Below are 16630 nucleotides of genomic sequence, written 5' to 3' on the forward strand. Positions count from 1 at the left end.
CGCGTGCTGCTCTTGGCTCGGCTGGAGGTGCCCGCCTGTTGAAGCTGAGTTTTTCTCTCCTGTTTGCAGGTGTCTTTAACCACGCGGTGCCTCCCGCCTCCGCCCATCCGTTTGGAGCCAGTTTCGGCAGTGGGGCTGCATGTCGCAGCACCACGCTGAGCTTAACCCCGCTGCAGGCGGTGGCCAGCACCCCGGCCTCTTCCTTTCAGGCCCCGTCCTCTGCGGAGCCGAGGCCACCCCAACCCCCTCCGCACCTGGGCCGGCCCCCTCCGGGGCAGCCTGCCCTCCACGCACCCCCCCATCCTAACGCCACCTTGCCTCCTCCCCCTGCGCTGCTCCCAGCTAACTCTGAGCCCGTGCTTCTGCAGAACCTCGCATCCCTCCCTGCTAACCAAGCTTTCTTGCCCGCCGCCTCTGCCGCCTCTCTGCCGCCTGCTAACGCCTCTCTGTCCATCAAGCTCGCCTCCCTCCCGCACAAGGTGTCCCGGCCCGCCTTGACGGTGCACCACCAGCCCCTGCCTGGGTTGGCCCTGGCCCAGGCCGCGCCCGTGAACCCACAGGCCAGCTCCACGGGGCCGCCCGCCGTGTGGGTTTCCCTTGGCATGCCGCCTCCGTATGCCGCGCGCCTTGCGGGGGTTAAGCCGCGATAAAGACCTTGCTTAGCTAGCAGTTCGTATTCTGTAAGGTAAGGCTAGAGCCTGACTAGGTGGCCGTGCTTCCCTTTGCAGAGAACAGGTGGGCCGGCGGGGCTCCTGGAAGGTCATGGGGCCAAGGCTGTGCTCCCAAGCCAGGAGGCGTGAAGGCAGAGAGCCAGGGCGGCAAGGGAACCAGGGCGTGGCTGGTCCCACTGCCTTCGTACCCGCACCCTAGGTCTCCCAGGGAGGGTGCCAGGAGGAGCAGGACTGAGCTGGTGTCCTCCCTGTTGAGCCCAGCGTGAGCTTGCTGCCATTCTGGGCTTGGGTGTGTGGCTGCCGGGGACCCGGGCAGCTCCCATGTGGGTTCGTGGGGGCCATGGAGAAGCCCAGCAGTGCCTTTTGTGCGCTCTTGGGCCTGTCGCCTGGTGCTTGAACGTGCCTCGTAGGGTTTTAGGAAAACTCAATGCATTTAAGGCCCCTGGTGCACTACAGGCCTTCAGACCGTAGTCATCTGGTGGGCTCCTTAGGCGAAGGGCCTGCCGCGGGTGGCCTAGGGGTGGCAGGGTGAATGTGGCAGGAGCCACAGGAAGGCAGGCCCGGTGGGTGGGCAGTGTTCTGTCATATGACTGAGGCCCAGCCACTCCCAGTGCTGCACCCACATCCCCAGGGTGAGGTCTGGAGCAGAAATGGGGCATCAGGACTGGGCTCAGGATCTGCCTGTGTCTTCAGCTGCGTGTCGTGTGTGTAAGTGGAAACAAATGGGCAGCCGTGGGAGTCCGATGGCCTCCTGGTCAGGGTCCTCAGACAGCTTTACTTGAGGCCTGGGACTGGGGCTGTGCCTTGGTGGTTGGAAAAATCCAGGTGGGGCTGCTCAGCGTGCAGCGGCTGCCAGCCATCAGGAGCTAAAGAGGGCAGCTGAGCACATGGAGGCCGGGTCAGGCCCATGGTGGACACTGCCTCCCCTGCTGCCTGAGCCAGTCTCTCCCAGGAGCACGTAGGCTTATCGCCAGGCTGCTCACAGGCCTCTGGGAGCACTGCCCGACAGGGGACCTGGGGACGGGCCTAGGGTGTGGCTCGGGGTCCTACGGCTACCGTGTGCGTCGTCTGTCGGTCCGTCTGTCCGTCGGTGGCTCTGGCTCCCGACCTGGGGCAGCGCCGGGCCGTGTGGGTGAGGGGCTAATGCTGTGCTGCCTTTCTTCCCACGCGTGTCCGCAGGTAACTAGGATTTCTACCTCAACCGCGAGACTATGCAAGGGTGGGCTGGGCCGGCGGCGCGGGGCCCCCCATGGGACGGCGAGGACGGACGGAGGCCGGAGAACAGGCTCTACTGTGAATCAGCACCGCGCAGACCTGCGGAGACGGCTCGCTGGGGCCCAGCTCCAGCCTGTACTGTCCATAGTTTTAGATAAAGTATTTATCGTTTTTTAAAAAGTATAAACAACTTTGACTTATTTTATTCCACCGAAGCCGTAAAGGCAACCTATTGAGAGATGTAGATACTATATGTGAAAGGATCTATGTAAAAGACGTCCATCTGCCCGAGGACTGGCCGCCACGGGGACCGCCAGCTGCCCGGTGCTATCTCGTCGCAGGCCGGCCTCCACACTCTTGGTGCTGACTCTCGGGGTTGACCAACGCCGACGCCAGGCCCCGTGCCTGCCCTGTTTATCTAACGCTCTTCCTATACCAAAGGCCCCAGCTCCGGGTGGAGGCCCGCCCCACCTCGCACTGTGAACGGCCTCGCTCGGCCCCTGGGTCTGCATCACGCCTTTGGCATAGGAATGGTGGCCGCACGGCCAGGCTGCAGCAGGGTGCCTCGAGGAGGAGGGGACCCGTTTGAGTGGTGCTCGCGAGGAGGGTCTGGAACCCGCCGTGTGACAAGTGCATTTACTTTTGTACGTCTCTGCTCGTCTGGGCCCGCGCCACAGCTGCCCAGGGAGGGTCAGCGCCAGTGGTGGCTGGGGACGCGGGTGGTTAGTCGTGGGTGCCTGGTGTGTCTACAGGGGAGTCACGCTGACGGGTGACAGTATTTTATAGAGATGTGATGAAAATTTATAAATTTCATAGACTTGACTTCATTTATTTTTAGACTGTATGATGAATACACAGTAAACTAAAGAGAAAAAGGAAGAAAGAAAAGTGAGGGGAAACCTTGCTGTTTATTCACGTGCACATAGGTGCTGGCCCAGGGCCCACCCACCCACCATCCCATAGCTGGAGTGACCCTCTCCCCCCGCCCCCCACAGCCACACCCCTCCATGCGGGAGGGATGTGGTGGGGTGGCAGGGCAGGAGGGCTGGTCCCTAAGGCTCCGAGGTGGTGGGTGGGGCTCTCCGTCCGCCACACAGCATCTGTGACTATGCTGGGTCCTTGGTGCAGCAGTGTTGTCTGTGTGCCTCCCTGGAAGGGCCAATGTTGGCCAAAGGTGCTGGCAGGGGGCCCAGACCCCAAGGTGGGCACCCAGCCAAAGGCTGGGCGTGGGCAGTCAGAGCCCTGTCCTCAGGTGCTCACCACCCCCCACCAGGTGGCACCCACCAAGGAGCGCAAGAGGTGGGCCTCCATGTAGGGATCTAACCTGAGCCTTCCCCAGCCTGGCCACCACCACCCACCTCTGTGGAGTGGGGCCCTCTGCTGCCCCAAGGATCAGTATGGTAGCCGAGCCCCAGCCCGCCACCTCATTCCTGGGGTGGGTCTGGAGCCAGCCTTTCTGGCAGGTGGAGGCCCGGTGAGATACAGGCCACAGGATCAGAGCAGGACAGTGTCCCACCTCTGGCCACCTCTCCACTGCTCAGAGCGGCAGTTGAAGCTGGAGATGGAGCCCTCCCCTCCTCCTGTGACCACCGGCCCTGCCCTGCCCCCTCCACCCCAAGTCGGTGCTCCTGGTGGGTGCATGATGGTGCTTTCCTGCCCCCTGCCCTCACCCCTCTTCAAGAGGCTCCCCACCCCCAACAGAAAGCTGCGGGGCTGCCTGAGGAGCCCCATCTGAACAAATGACACTGTACACAAACACTGCATGGCTTGTGGGCCACCGTGCCCTGTCTGCCCTCCAAGCTACAGGGAGAGACACACGTGCACAGGGCCTGCCCCACAGTGGGGCCAGCTTGGCCTCTCCACACCCACCATCCGGCCCCAGCCCCTTGCCTTGGCCTGGGTGCCGCTGCCACAGGAAGGAGGGGGCACCAGGGTATTGGGCGTGGGGAGGAGCCCCACTGCTGCTGTTGACCCAGGTGCTTCACTCCACTCCAGGAAGTCCGATGGCTACGGTTGCTTTGCTCAGGAAACCCTAACAATGAAGACACCCTCTGGTCAGGGGACACAGCCCTCCATTTAGCTACAAGTCAAATCGTGAACTATTTAAGATTCCTCCGTTATTTATCCCGCCCATCCACTGTAGGACTGTTTGTTCTCACACATCCATCCACGCTCGCTCTGTCGCACCTTGGTTTGTAATGCAGACGGGCTTGGCTTTGTCGTTTCGGTAGCCTGTGTTTCAGTTGGGGTGCTAACTCCCTTCCCTTCCCAAGGGAACCCCACTGCACTGCATATCCATCTCTAGACGCTGTAATAAAATACCTGTTTTCACTTGAACCTAGTCTGGCAGCAGTGTTTCTTCCTGGTGATGACACGGCAAGGTCCTGGAGTGCATAGGGCCCAGGGCAGTGCTTACCGTCCCCAAGCAGGGAGGACGGTCGCTCCCAGTAGAGGCCCCACCTGCTCCTGAAGACAGGCACGGTGGCCACGACAGACAAGTCACAATGACTTCCCCAACCCCGGTCTCAGAGGCCCAGCCCCTGCTCAAGGACTGACAACTATAACCAGGTCAGGACCACCCAGGGTAGTCTCCTTTTAGCCTTCCTAAACCGACTACTTAGCGACCTTAACGCCACCAACAAACCCTTCCTGAGGTCCTGCTGGCACTCAGACGGGGCCTGTGAGTGCCAGAAGCTCTGTAGGCTGGGTCCCAGCCCCCCTTGACCTTCCTGGCTCTGGGTTCCAGGCCCCCCCACTCTGTTGCTCCCAGGCACTTCAACCTTGAACCTGGGAAGAGCCTCGTCTCCCTCAGGAACGGCTGTGCAGATGCAGGACAGGCGCACAGCAGAGGACACACGTCCCTCTCTGCAGTCACAGCACCACTGGCCCGTATGGAAAAGAGGTACCTTTATTTGAACAGAATATACTGGCCACCCCAAAGGCAAGCCTTCCAGCACTGCCCAGAGGCGTCCGGCCAGGGCCTGCCCCTTCAGCAGGAGAATTCACAGTGGCCCCAGCACAGTCCCACGCCCTTCACAGCTTCACCTAACTTTATACATTCAGCCTGCCCAGCGCAGGAGAATTGCACCTGCCAGGCCCTGAGTCAACGCACCCAAAGGGCAGGGCACAGCTCATGGGAGGGGGCACTGGTCCCCTGGCAGCAGCAGGTAGCACCAACGTACCAAACCAGTCCAGTGGTTCCCAGTGTGTCTAGAGGACACTTGCTGGGTGGTTCCTCGCAACAAGGCAGCCGCTGCCCACCCTGGGGCGTTTGAAGTCTTTAAACCAAGACACTTCCCACAGCAAATCCAGGGTTGGTCAGGAAATCTGAGGCCGGGAGGGCAGGGAGGCCTTGTCCGACAACAGGACAGCTGGGGAGCCCCACCCGGCCTCATGCCTTCAGGCCGCTCAGCTGGAACCTGGCCTCCTCTGATATGCCAAACTGTTCCAGGGGGTCCTGCGTGGGTGGACAACAAGGGTGGTGGGCTTAAAGCCTGAGCCCAGGAGGCCCCCATCCCCCGCCCCCTGCCCCCACCCCCCCACACACCTTGCCAGTCATCTTCTGGATCTCATTCCTGTAGAAAATGAGGCTCCTCCGCATGAACTCGTAACTGGAGAGGAAAGCTGAGTGAGCCCCCAGGGCCCCGCACTGCCCTAGGCTCCGCCTGGCCCTAGGTTCTGTCAGCACCCCACCTGGCTCGACGCAGCGCAGCCATCCACTCCTGACACTGCTCCTCACTGCAGCACTCGAAGTGGTACTTCCTCTCTGGGTCCTCCAGGAAGCCTGGGAAGGGAGCAGCCCCCATATGTCCCTGCCCCTCCCACCTCCCCCACCCAGGCCTCAACCTCCTTTTACAGCCCCGGTCTGGGCCCACTGCTTCCCAACAGCTGGCTGTGGGTTGAATCGTGTCCCCCAGAAAACATACGTTCACGTCTTAAAACGTGTATCTCCCAAGACAGGGACTCTATCTGGACACAGAGTCACTACAGGCATAGGTAGTTAAGTGGTTAAGCTGAGCTCACACCGCAGGAGGGTGAACTTCTAATCCAATAGAACTGCTGTTAAGAAAAGCCGAACCTAGACCCAACCACACAAGAGAGAAGATCCCAGAAAATGAAGGCAAAGATGGGGAGATGTTTCTACAAGACAAGCTTTGCCAACGACCCCTCCAGAAGCTGGGCAGATTCTCCTTCAGAAGGAAGCAGACGCGCTGACACTCTGATGTCAGACTTCTCGCCCCCTAGAACAGGGAGGAATACATTTTTCTATTTAAGCCTCCCAGTCTGTGGCACTTTCTTGCGGCCTCCAGCGGAAACTAGTAGAAGCTCTATCTTTCCCCCTGCAGACCCCACCCTCTCAAAAGCACCGAGAAGAAAACCCTCCCGGATCCCCAGCACAAGCCCTGCTCACAGGAGAAATGGAACAGTTGCAGCGAGGCACGCCGGGAGAGAAATGCTCCCCAACAAGACAACGGCGGCCGTTCGGATCGCTTCCGTCTAGGCTACTGGGCCCCACGGGAGGGCCAGCGCGTGAGGCTGCCCGGACACTGCACTCAGCCTCTAGGGACTTAGGTGGGGCCACGCCGGGGCGGGGACAAGCAGCCTCGTCCCAGGCCGCACTCACTGATGGAGAAGCTGCTGGGTTCTTCGTGGATGACTCTGCAGTGCTCCAGCAGCAGGGCTCCAATGGGCTGCGGGCAAATAGGCGCATGGGGGAGGACCCCGGGAACCCGCCCGCCCCTTGCCCCGCCCCCGATTCCCGAGCCCGCCCTGCTCTGACACCCGACCTCGACCCCGCCCCGTCCCCGACTCCGAACTCCGAACCTAACCCCCACTCCGATCCTCTCTACCACCCTACCTCCGCCTCGTCCGTCCGGAAGTAGAAAAGGAAGTTGACCACCAGCTTCACCAGCCGCCGCTTCACCACTGCGAGCACAAGGCGGGATCGCGCGGGTTCAGTACCTGCCCACTCCCGCCCCCTCAGCCGCCCGCCCGCTCCGGCGTCCCGGACCGCTCACCGCTGCCTTTCTTGGGTCCCCGCATGCCCAACTCGGCTGCCATCTCGGCAGGCTGCCGGGATAACGCCTGCAGCTCTTTGTCGTTATAGCGCATGGCGCCGCCGGTACCCAGAACGCGGAACGCCGGCCGCGCCCTCCCGGCCGCCGTCCCAACGCTCGCCGAGGCCGGCGCCAAGGGTCCTACGGCGCCGTCCCGGAAGCGCAGCCGGAGCTACTACGCCTGCGCGCTCCCGGGCCGCTCGGTCTGTCAATCACCGGCGTGTGGCGGAAGCGTCTCGGAGGCCGTCAAGACGGAGCGGGCACTTCCTGGGGCGAACGGGACTATAGGCAAAATGGACGGTGTCATATATGACCATGTAATAACGTGAACCCGGGATGGGAACAATAAAGCATCCCCACGACCGGTGGTGCCCGTTATTCAAACGAACAGGCGCCAGGGGTGGGAGGCGAGTCGCAACTACCCTCCCCGCGAAAACTGGCCCTGCGCGAGCGGTACTGACCGAAAGAACGAAATTATCCGGGGTGCACGCGCACTTCGACTTCCGGTTTGCACTCCGCTCCCCTCTTTCCTTCAGCCTATCAGCGTGTCGCCCGCGCCATTGGGCGGGCCGGGCATGCGTACGCAGGAGGCCCGGCCCGTCCTGTCCCCGGAAGTGCTTTCTGAGCTCTCGGCGCGCGTGCGCAGGACGAGGTCGTCGCGGTGGCTGTGGCGCCTGAATAGACCAAGGCAGTGTGTGAGGAGCCCGTGGACTTGACGAAATCGTGGGTGAGGATTAGTAGTAGTGCGAGACAAGGGCGGCGGCCCCGGGGGACTCCTTGGAGGGGAGTGGCTGAAGTGCTGGGTTGAGGGCGGCATCGGCTCTCTACCCGTCGGGCGCTGGGCCGGCCCAGCACCCCCACCCTCCCGCAGGGAGCTCCGGTTGCAAAGGCCCGTTGGGTCGGGTCGGGTCGCAGCGGACCCGGGGCGCCTTCCCTGAGTCCTCTGGTTTGCTGGCTTTGTGGTCCGGGGCTTACCTGGTTCCTGTAATAGGTGGGGGTGACGGCGCGCCTGGTTCCAGGCCCGCCGAGGAGTGAGGAAGGTCCAGAGGCGGATCTCTTGGCTCGAGGCCCAAGACCCGTTAGCTAGGCGCGTTTAGCGAGCGAAGCCCAGAGTTTAAATGACTTCTCCCCTTGTCACTCTGGGAGCCCGGCCCCCTTCTCCCTTCTGCCCTTTGGCAGCTGAGTACGAGCGACCTGAGCTTGTAAATAGCCTGAGTCGGGTGTAGAAGTGGTCTCTCAACTTCCTACCGTGACTGCTGAGGTCTCATTTCTGCCTCCCCCTCACCCGCTGCAGCCTCATCCTTCATACCATGGATGTGGTTAACCTGAGCTTCAGTCAGATTGTCAGTCTTATTTTCTAGGGCTGAAAATAGCGTTCGCTGCTCAGGCGGGTACTGTATTGAGCCGTGCTGCTTTTTGAGGGTACTGTTCTCCTCTTAACCCTCCCCCCAGAGCGCTTTCATTTCTTCATTCTTCCTATTTGTCTGATTTTGCTGGTTATTAATTTTTCTCTCAAAGCATCATTATTTCACACGCCTTGTTTTTCAGTCGCATCTGACTGACCCCATGGGCTGCAGCACATCAGGCTTCCCTGTCTTTCACCATCTCCCAGAGTTTGCTCAAGCTTATGCCCATTGGGGCTTCCCTGGTGGCTCAGAGGGTAAAGTATCTGCCTGTGATACGGAAGACCCAGGTTCGATCCCTGGGTCGGGAAGATCCCCTGGAGAAGGAAATGGCAACCCACTCCAGTATTCTTGCCTGGAGAATCCCATGGACAGAGGAGCCTGGTGGGCTACAGTTGCAAAGAGTCGAACACGACTGAGCAACTACACTTAACTTATGTCCATTGAGTAAGTGATGCCATCCAACCATCCCATCCTCTGCTGCCCCCTTCTTTCGTGGTTAGTCTTTCCAAGCATCAGGGGCTTTTCGGATGAGTGCGCTCTTTGCAAGCGTATGGGTTGTAGTTTGCCATGGGTTGAAACAATGGATGTCTTTTTTCTTTTCCTGCCTGCAAACTTCCCTCTCAGCGCTGGCATCCTCCTGTTCCACTGAGGACTGGAGCTCCACTCAGCAGCTGAGTAACTATCCTAGAACCTTCTGTCCAGGCTCCCATGGGCTGGTTTCTGTTTTCAGTCCCACTGTCTCCTCTTTTTCCCATCAGAGCTCTTCAGGTAGGTTTTGAAGAAGTCGACTCATTTGTTCAGTTTGAGTCCTCAGTTTGCTGAAAATGGCTTTATCCATCCCGACAGTCAGAAGTGTGGGTGTAAAGTTCTAGATTGAAAGCCCCTGATGGGAATTGGGAAAAGCCTTGCCCTGCCTTATGTGTTCCTGCTGTTCTGAAGGCTCTCATCTCATCCTGGTTTCTAACCTCTTGTTGCTGAGTTTTTTTCCATCTACTAGGAAACTTCATGGTCTATTTATTGGAGAGTTTTTTATTTTTTTAGGTTGTTTCTTTGATAATACTCTCCAAGTTTTTTGTTTTTCTTTTCTAGTTTTAGTTTTGTATTTGGACTGTAGTTGACTAACAGTGTTGTGCTTCAGGTGTACAGCGAAGTGAATCAGTTATACATATATACAGACCCATTGTTTTTCGTTTTGTTGCCCTGTGTAGGTCGTTAGAGAGCACTGAGCAGAGTTTTCTGTGTTCTTTATACAGTAGGTTCCTATAGGTTATATCTTTATTAAATATAGTAGTGTGGCCATGTTGTGTTCTCAGTCCAAAATTTCTAGGTTCTTGCTTTGCCTCCTGTTATCTTGTTATTTTGCTATTGTTTATTTTTCTGTTCTTTATGATAGCTTTGACTCTTATCTTCAGGCGCTCACATTCAGTGTGTTAGGCTCACTGCATCTTTGCTTAAAGGGTTTATCTAGTGTTAATTGGCCATGCTAATCTGTGGCATCCTGTTCTAGCTGTGGGAACATCGCCCATCATCCAAGAGGATGTTAACATCTTCTGTTGAGCTTTTCACTGAGTTTCCTTTTTCCCCAGTACATGCATTTCTTCACATCTGTTTAGATATCAGTTCTGCGTGGAGCTTCCTGGTGGCTCAGACGGTAAAGCGTCTGCCCGCAATGCGGGAGACCCGGGTTCGGGAAGATCCCCTGGAGGAGGAAATGGCAATCCACTCCAGCATTCTTGCCTGGAAAATCCAATGGACGGAGGAGCCTGATAAGCTACAGTCCATGGGGTCACAAAGAATCGGACACGACTGAGCGACTTCACTCTTCTGCATGGAGAGCAGTGCTTCTCTAGTGAGCTCAGTGGGCCTGGCAAAGTGCTGAGGTTTAGGGGATGCAGAGCCCCCAACTTTCAGTGTCTGAGAATACTGTCTCTGGTGCTCTCTCCCCAGAAGAAACTCCTGATCTCCCCTGTCCCCTGGGCTGGGGACTCAAGCCAGGTTTCTTGCCTGCTGGACACAGGCCAGGTTGGGGGGCGGGAGTGGGCAGCGTGGAGCCTGCTGCTCAACAGGCAGGCACCAATGGACCTGGCCTTACCCCAGCCTCTCTGAGACTCCCAACAGGTAGGCTGCTGAGTGATTAAGTATCTGTCTGCTTTTGGGTTTCCTGAGTTGGTCAGATTCTCCTTGCGGGCTTTCACCATTGGCATGTTCTTCTGGCTGCTTATGAAGGAACTGGCTGTCCCCAAACTGACTGGAACTCTTGGCTCTGTTAGTGTTTTGCCTTTACCAGTTGATGGCTCTGGGTGGCCTTGTGTGTAGTAAAAGAGTTAGGCCTGGTGATTCTGCAGCCAGCTAGGTCACCCTACTGGTCACCCGACGTGAGGTTTTCATAAACTCATCAAGTTGTAGGGCAAGTTAGTGGCACAGCTGGCTGGTACAGGAAATCACCAGTGGCTTCCATGACATGAGTTTGCGCTGCATCTATGTGGTCAGAAACTCAGCACTAGTCTCACTGGGCTTTGTTCCCTCTGGAGGCTTCAGGGGAGCACCAGCTCCTGCTGAAAGACATGTGCTTTCCAGCTTCTGGAGGCACTGCATCCCTGGCTCACAGCCAGCAGAGCAGCATCTCCTGTATCTGCCTCTGACCCTCCCCCTCCCTCTTATAAGGACCCTATAATGACACTTGGCCCCCCCAGGGAATCCAGGGTCGTATCCATCTCAGGGACCTAACTTAATCCCACCTGCAAAGTCCCCTCTTCTGCGTGAGGTGACGTGTCCAGACACCCCAGGGAGCAGGACAGGTACATCTTTGGGGGTTCACACTCTTGGGCCCCATCTCTGTGAGCTTACCCTAACAGAGTCAAGATACTGTGGGTTTAAACCAGGGGCCTGGGGCCAGCTTTGACAGTAAAGAGAGTGTAGGATGAGAGGAAGGTACCCGAGGCTGGATCTGAACTGCACCTGGAGCAGTATGGGGAACAGTAGGAAATAGCAGTTGGATAGCTTGATGGGCATGGAGGAGAATCCAGGGCCTGGAAGAGTTGCCTCAGCTGCAAACGAGCTGTGACTGTCTCGTGTGTTAGGCAGTGGGGGTCGGGGGCAGGCAGGTAGACGGATGTGTTCCTTGTTCCAGCAAATGTACTGCTGAATCAGAGAAGTAGAGTTTAGGTTGCGGGAAGGAAGTGTAGACGAGCAGAAAAGAGATTCAGAGAAGGGGGTGAATGGTGTGGGCCTGGGCAGTTTGGGAAGGCTGCTTAGAGGAGATGGGACTAATTAGTGAGAACTCAGCCTCCTCTTCTCTGTTGTTGTTTCGGGTCCCTGGGTCTTTGCACTCCTCAGTCAAAGAGACCTTCCTCTCCGGTCCACCCCTACTGTCACCTGGAGATGCCTCGTTTCTCCTGTTTCTCCTTCCTCATCCCTGTGTGCCTGGCCCAGCATGGGCCCTCAGCCATTGGGAGACAGGTGGTGAAGCCAGGGCTGGGGCGGTGAGAGTGGGGAGAGGTGAGGCCAGGCCAGGAGGGTGAGATCTCACATGTAGTCTCACCAGCTGCCCCTTGGCCTCCGCAGGTTTCTCCCCTGGTCTGACAGAGTGCCCAGGGTCTCACCATGGACTTCCAGCATCGCCCCGGGGGCAAGACCGGGAGCGGGGGTGTGGCCTCCTCCTCTGAGAGCAACCGGGACCGCCGGGAGCGCCTGCGACAGCTGGCCCTAGAAACCATTGACATCAATAAGGTGTGCGCCCACCTGCCCACCCTAAAGCAGCAGCTCAGCGCCCTCCAGACCATGGTCTCCCCAGGCCTGGGGTTGGCCTGCCTGCTTCTCTCCTCTGCCCGCGCCCAGCTTGTACTGCAGCACGAGGAGCCCTGTCCCGGCTGGGGAGTTGGAGGATCAGCAGTGCACCTTCGGCTCTGCCTCTTCCTAGATCCCAGGCCACCACTAATGTGGGGCTGGGGGCTTTCAAGGGAGCCCTCTCCGGGGCTTGCTGCAGAGGCGGGCGGTCAGCCCCAGCCCTAACCCCGTGCAGTGGACCCTGTGGGATCCCAGGGGCGGTGGTGCTGGCTTGGGGCTCCAGCTTGTCCTCCATCCCTGAGCGTCTCCCCCACTGCCTGACACATGTGTTTCTTCTGCAGGACCCCTACTTCATGAAGAACCATCTGGGCTCCTATGAGTGCAAGCTGTGCCTGACGCTACATAACAATGAGGTGCGTTTTTCCCAGGGAGGTACTGGCTTTAGAGCCCCGCTGTGCCATCTCCGCCCTGCACGGCACTGGGACAGCCACCGTGGGGTCCCTACCTCCATCTGTCAGTTTCCTGTAACATCAGTGGCTCCGACATCACAGATGTGCATCTGTACATGTGGGGATGTCCAGGATGTCCACGTGGGGCGAGAGGTCTGGAAGGCATGGCTTCTAGTTTGAGTCTTTAAGCAAGTGTCAGTCGGATGCTTGCTTGCATTGGGTTCCTGTCCTTCGCCATAAGCAGGTCCTCTCTGTCCTTTCCTGTGTAAGGAGGGCGCACTTTCTGTCCAGATGGTTCGCAGCTCCAGACAGCTGCACTGAGCTGAATAGTCTCGTATGGGAGCATCTCCCAGCGGTTTTGAGGCTCCCCCTTCTCTTTGGGGGACCATCCTGGACATAGAGTCCCTGGAGGTCAGAAAAGCCTCCAGTTGGAAACTGCTGATACACATGTTTTCTTCTTGGGACATTATTGAGGTGGAATCAAAGGGCATGTTTATTCCAGGTGTCCCCACCACTGCCCAGCAATATCCACTGGCCCCACCCACATCCTGGCAGCCACAAGACTGCTGTGTCCCCCCGACCCGAGACTCTCATCTCTGGCTTTTGAGCATCTCGTCCCCCTGTGTGCAGATCCACGAGAGCTCATGTGTTCAGTAGCCACCGGGTGCCCGTCAGCACTGAGCCCTGTGGATGGAGGCGGGCCCGGGTGGGACACCGGGCACCACTCCCTCACTGTGCCCTCAATTGCATGTTCCTCTCATGTTCCAGGGGAGTTACCTCGCGCACACCCAGGGGAAGAAACATCAGACCAACTTGTAAGTACCTGGCACCCCTTCCCATGCCTGCTGTCCCCCTCACCTCACATCTCCAAGGTCGGCCGGGGATGGGCGCTCCTGGCGCCTGGGGCTGTGGCCTTGATGGCCTGTGAGGAGGGGCCTCAACACTGTGTCCGTCCCACCTGCAGGGCCCGGCGAGCAGCCAAGGAGGCCAAGGAGGCCCCCGCCCAGCCAGCACCGGAGAAGGTCAAGGTAGAAGTGAAGAAGTTTGTGAAGATCGGCCGCCCAGGCTACAAAGGTAATTGTCGATGCCCTGGGTGGGCAGTCCCTCACCCACCTCCAGCTTCACCAGTGGCCTCAGCTTCCATTAGAGGCTTCCTGCCCTGAGGGCGGGGGCCTTAGTGTCTCCTCTGCTCTTTATACTCCTAGCAGAGGTGGGTGCGAGGGTGGGAGGGGACTGCAGGCCCTGGTGTAGTCCTTTCCTCTGACCTTAGAACTGGGTGCTGGTGCCTTTTCACATGGAGAGAGAGTAAAGGAAAGAGGAGGCTTACCTGGGCCAGCAGCTGCAGAGGATCGGGTTGCCAGGGAGGAGGGGAAGGCAGGCCTCCTTGCAGGTGTTCTTGCTGAAGTGGGCACACCCTGTGTATGACTGGCGTTTCAGACAAGACATGGCTTGGGAAGGCCCTGGAGTGGTCCAGCTTGGTGAGCCAGGGCGAGGATGGCACTACCCCCAGGGAGGCCACCACAGGCCTTTTGGTCAGTCTGGGTCATCTGGCCTCTTCCTGGCTGTGTCAGGGAGACACTAAGTGCCTGAGGGCGCATATGAAGGGCCCCGGAGCTGTGTGGAGAGCAGCCCAAAGCCACAGAGCTAGACTGTGATGGGCACCCGCTCCCAGAAGGTCTGGTGGAGGAGGGTGGGCAGTGGGGAGCCCACCCTCTGCCCCCACCCAAGTGATATCAGGCAGGTGGCACCTGGGGCACAGCCCTCCCACCCTTGGGCCAATGACTGCTAGTTGCCCAGCAGGGTGACCTCCCCCCACTTGCCAAGCCAGCTCTCCCATTCGTGGGTGACATTAGGCCAGTCCTAGGACCCCGTTACTGGACCTGACATCCTCCTGTGTTGCAGTAACCAAGCAGAGAGATACAGAGATGGGCCAGCAGAGCCTCCTTTTCCAGGTGAGCAAAGGCCGGGAACCCTTTGTCCTGAGGGGAGGGGCCCCTGAGAGGCAGTGCTGTCACTGGCCGTGTCCCTGCAGATCGACTACCCTGAGATTGCCGAGGGCATCATGCCCCGACACCGCTTCATGTCTGCCTACGAGCAGAGGATCGAGCCCCCGGACCGGCGCTGGCAGTACCTACTCATGGCCGCTGAGCCCTATGAGACCATCGCCTTCAAGGTAGTTTGCTGGGACCCCGGAGGGTCCTGCAGGGTCTGCTCCATCCAAGCAGCTGGCCCCAGCCCACACCAGGCGCCCCCTCTGGGCCCTTGCCTCCTGAGGGTTGTCAGAAGACGATGCAGAGTGAGGGCAGGGGCTGGGTGTCCACCGTGAATCAGACCCTGGCATGGCCCTAGCAGTGAGGTGGCCCTGTTACCAGGCTGTGCAGGACTCTGACCTGGTCCAATTCTCAGATACATGTTAACGAGACAGGGTAGGTTGCAGCTTCCCTGGGTGGCAGGGCTGCTAAGCAGTGGAGCAAGAATGCCAGCTGTCACCCCCACGTCAGACCCTGTTCCCTCATAGAAGGGCCTCCTGGGCCAGGCCATTTCATGGTCCTGAGGGCCTGTCTGCCCCTCTACCCCGCACAGGTGCCAAGCAGGGAAATAGACAAGGCTGAAGGCAAGTTCTGGACTCACTGGAACCGGGAAACCAAGCAAGTGAGTCAGTCCATGTCCATGCAGTTCCCCATCCTTCTCCCACCCCAAGGCCTCTGGGACCCTACTCAGTTTTTCCTGTCTGTCCAGTTTTTCCTCCAGTTCCACTTCAAGATGGAGAAGCCACCAGCCCCACCGAGCCTTCCTGCTGGGCCTCCTGGGGTGAAACGGCCCCCACCCCCACTGATGAACGGCCTGCCCCCTCGCCCGCCACTACCAGAGTCGCTGCCTCCGCCCCCACCAGGAGGCCTGCCCCTGCCACCGATGCCGCCCAGTGGGCCTGCACCCTCAGGGCCCCCAGGCCCTCCTCAGCTGCCCCCACCGGCTCCTGGGGTCCACCCACCAGCACCGGTGGTCCACCCACCAGCCTCTGGGGTGCATCCCCCTGCTCCTGGGGTCCATCCCCCAGCTCCTGGGGTCCACCCCCCGGCACCAGTGGTTCACCCACCAGCATCTGGGGTCCACCCCCCTGCTCCAGGGGTCCACCCTCCAGCCCCAGGAGTCCACCCTCCTGCTCCGGGAGTCCACCCTCCAGCCCCAGGGGTCCATCCTCCCCCATCTGCTGGTGTTCACCCCCAGGCACCAGTGGTGCACCCACCAGCTCCTGCAGTTCACCCCCAGGCTCCGGGGGTGCACCCGACTCCTGCCGTTCACCCCCAGGCTCCAGGGGTCCACCCACCAGCTCCTGGGGTCCACCCACCAGCCCCTGGGATCCACCCCCAGCCTCCTGGGGTCCACCCCCCTCCTCCTGGGGTCCATCCTCCGGCTCCTGGGGTCCATCCTCAGCCACCTGGGGTGCACCCCTCAAATCCTGGGGTGCACCCCCCAACGCCCATGCCCCCGATGCTGAGGCCTCCACTGCCCTCCGAAGGCCCTGGGAACATTCCTCCCCCTCCCCCCACCAACTGAAAAGCCACCCCCATCCTAGCAAGTCTGGTTTGGTTTTCCTGGGTTTCGCCCTCAGAGTAGAGTTCTTTTGTACTGGGCTGGGTGTCCTCAGAGCTCATTAAAGAGTCTGCTGACCCTGAACTGGACTGCTGTGTTAACCTGTGGGCGGTCAGCTTGCTGTGGGTGAACACACGTGACTGCTTTCCACCACCATAGGGGGTGTCAGGGTCCCACCTGGACCACAGGGGGTGGCCCCTGCTGTCTCTGCAAGGACAGACCCTGTGGGCCAGCAGAATGTGGGGTGGTTCTCTGGGAAGACAGCAGAGCGAAGAAGGCTGCTCACTCTCCTTGGGGGTCTCTGTGGGCCTCAGAGGTAGGGTGAGCGAGCACGTGGGGTCACTGGGGGACAGACCTGCCTACCCGATGTGAAGCGTCATCCCCCTTGGGGCTGGCACCTGAATCCTCCTGGGGCAGGGGCTCCACACCTTGCCCTCCAACACCCCCAGGTT

The 16630-nt window shown here is 59.4% G+C and overlaps 3 protein-coding genes across 16 annotated transcripts in view; 2 read left to right on the forward strand and 1 right to left on the reverse strand.

The window, feature by feature from the left end:
- The window catches only part of DOT1L (DOT1 like histone lysine methyltransferase), a 51165-nt gene extending 46942 nt beyond the window's left edge, over positions 1-4223 (forward strand). For 8 of the 13 annotated variants that reach the window (XM_027969922.3, XM_027969924.3, XM_042250224.2 and 5 more), the window contains one exon: positions 70-4223. In XM_027969922.3, coding sequence (XP_027825723.1) covers positions 70-650 — 581 coding nt within the window. In that variant the 3' untranslated portion in view covers positions 651-4223. The remainder of the gene's footprint in view (positions 1-69) is intronic. The other 5 variants (XM_042250226.1, XM_027969929.3, XM_027969923.3 and 2 more) reach the window with 4 other exon arrangements.
- A 553-nt stretch (positions 4224-4776) lies between these two features.
- On the reverse strand, positions 4777-7099 carry PLEKHJ1 (pleckstrin homology domain containing J1). Its single transcript, XM_027969933.2, has 6 exons — positions 6905-7099; positions 6745-6812; positions 6511-6577; positions 5580-5670; positions 5434-5497; positions 4777-5343 (listed from the first exon to the last, which is right to left on the reverse strand). Exons 1-6 carry the CDS (start codon positions 6996-6998, stop codon positions 5278-5280), a joined length of 450 nt encoding a protein of 149 aa, XP_027825734.1. The 5' UTR covers positions 6999-7099; the 3' UTR covers positions 4777-5277.
- Positions 7100-7553: 454 nt separating this feature from the next.
- On the forward strand, positions 7554-16262 carry SF3A2 (splicing factor 3a subunit 2). 2 transcript variants are annotated; one of them, XM_060415572.1, is made up of 10 exons: positions 7554-7670; positions 8492-8603; positions 11914-12078; positions 12477-12548; positions 13353-13399; positions 13549-13658; positions 14487-14536; positions 14617-14757; positions 15168-15236; positions 15324-16262. In XM_060415572.1, the coding sequence occupies exons 3-10, from the start codon at positions 11953-11955 to the stop codon at positions 16140-16142; spliced, it is 1434 nt and encodes a 477-aa protein (XP_060271555.1). In that variant the 5' UTR covers positions 7554-7670; positions 8492-8603; positions 11914-11952; the 3' UTR covers positions 16143-16262. The 2 variants fall into 2 exon arrangements, with proteins under 2 accessions (XP_060271555.1, XP_004023503.2); XM_004023454.5 differs by lacking the exon at positions 8492-8603.
- The last annotated feature ends 368 nt before the right edge of the window (positions 16263-16630 follow it).

Source organism: Ovis aries, chromosome 5 (genome assembly GCF_016772045.2).
Source record: "Ovis aries strain OAR_USU_Benz2616 breed Rambouillet chromosome 5, ARS-UI_Ramb_v3.0, whole genome shotgun sequence".
Classification (NCBI taxonomy): Eukaryota; Metazoa; Chordata; class Mammalia; order Artiodactyla; family Bovidae; genus Ovis; species Ovis aries.

Bases quoted from the DNA above. Each gene is read 5' to 3' on its own strand.
- PLEKHJ1 (XM_027969933.2), bottom strand. From the start codon at position 6,998: ATGCGCTATAACGACAAAGAGCTGCAGGCGTTATCCCGGCAGCCTGCC. The intron at 5,498-5,579 runs GTGGGGTGCTGA...TTTCCTCTCCAG, and splicing joins GCTGCGCTGCGTCGAGCCAG to TTACGAGTTCATGCGGAGGA. The intron at 5,344-5,433 runs GTGTGTGGGGGG...CCACCCACGCAG, and splicing joins TCCAGAAGATGACTGGCAAG to GACCCCCTGGAACAGTTTGG.
- SF3A2 (XM_060415572.1), top strand. From the start codon at position 11,953: ATGGACTTCCAGCATCGCCCCGGGGGCAAGACCGGGAGCGGGGGTGTG. The intron at 12,079-12,476 runs GTGTGCGCCCAC...TTTCTTCTGCAG, and splicing joins AAACCATTGACATCAATAAG to GACCCCTACTTCATGAAGAA. The intron at 15,237-15,323 runs GTGAGTCAGTCC...CTGTCTGTCCAG, and splicing joins GGAACCGGGAAACCAAGCAA to TTTTTCCTCCAGTTCCACTT.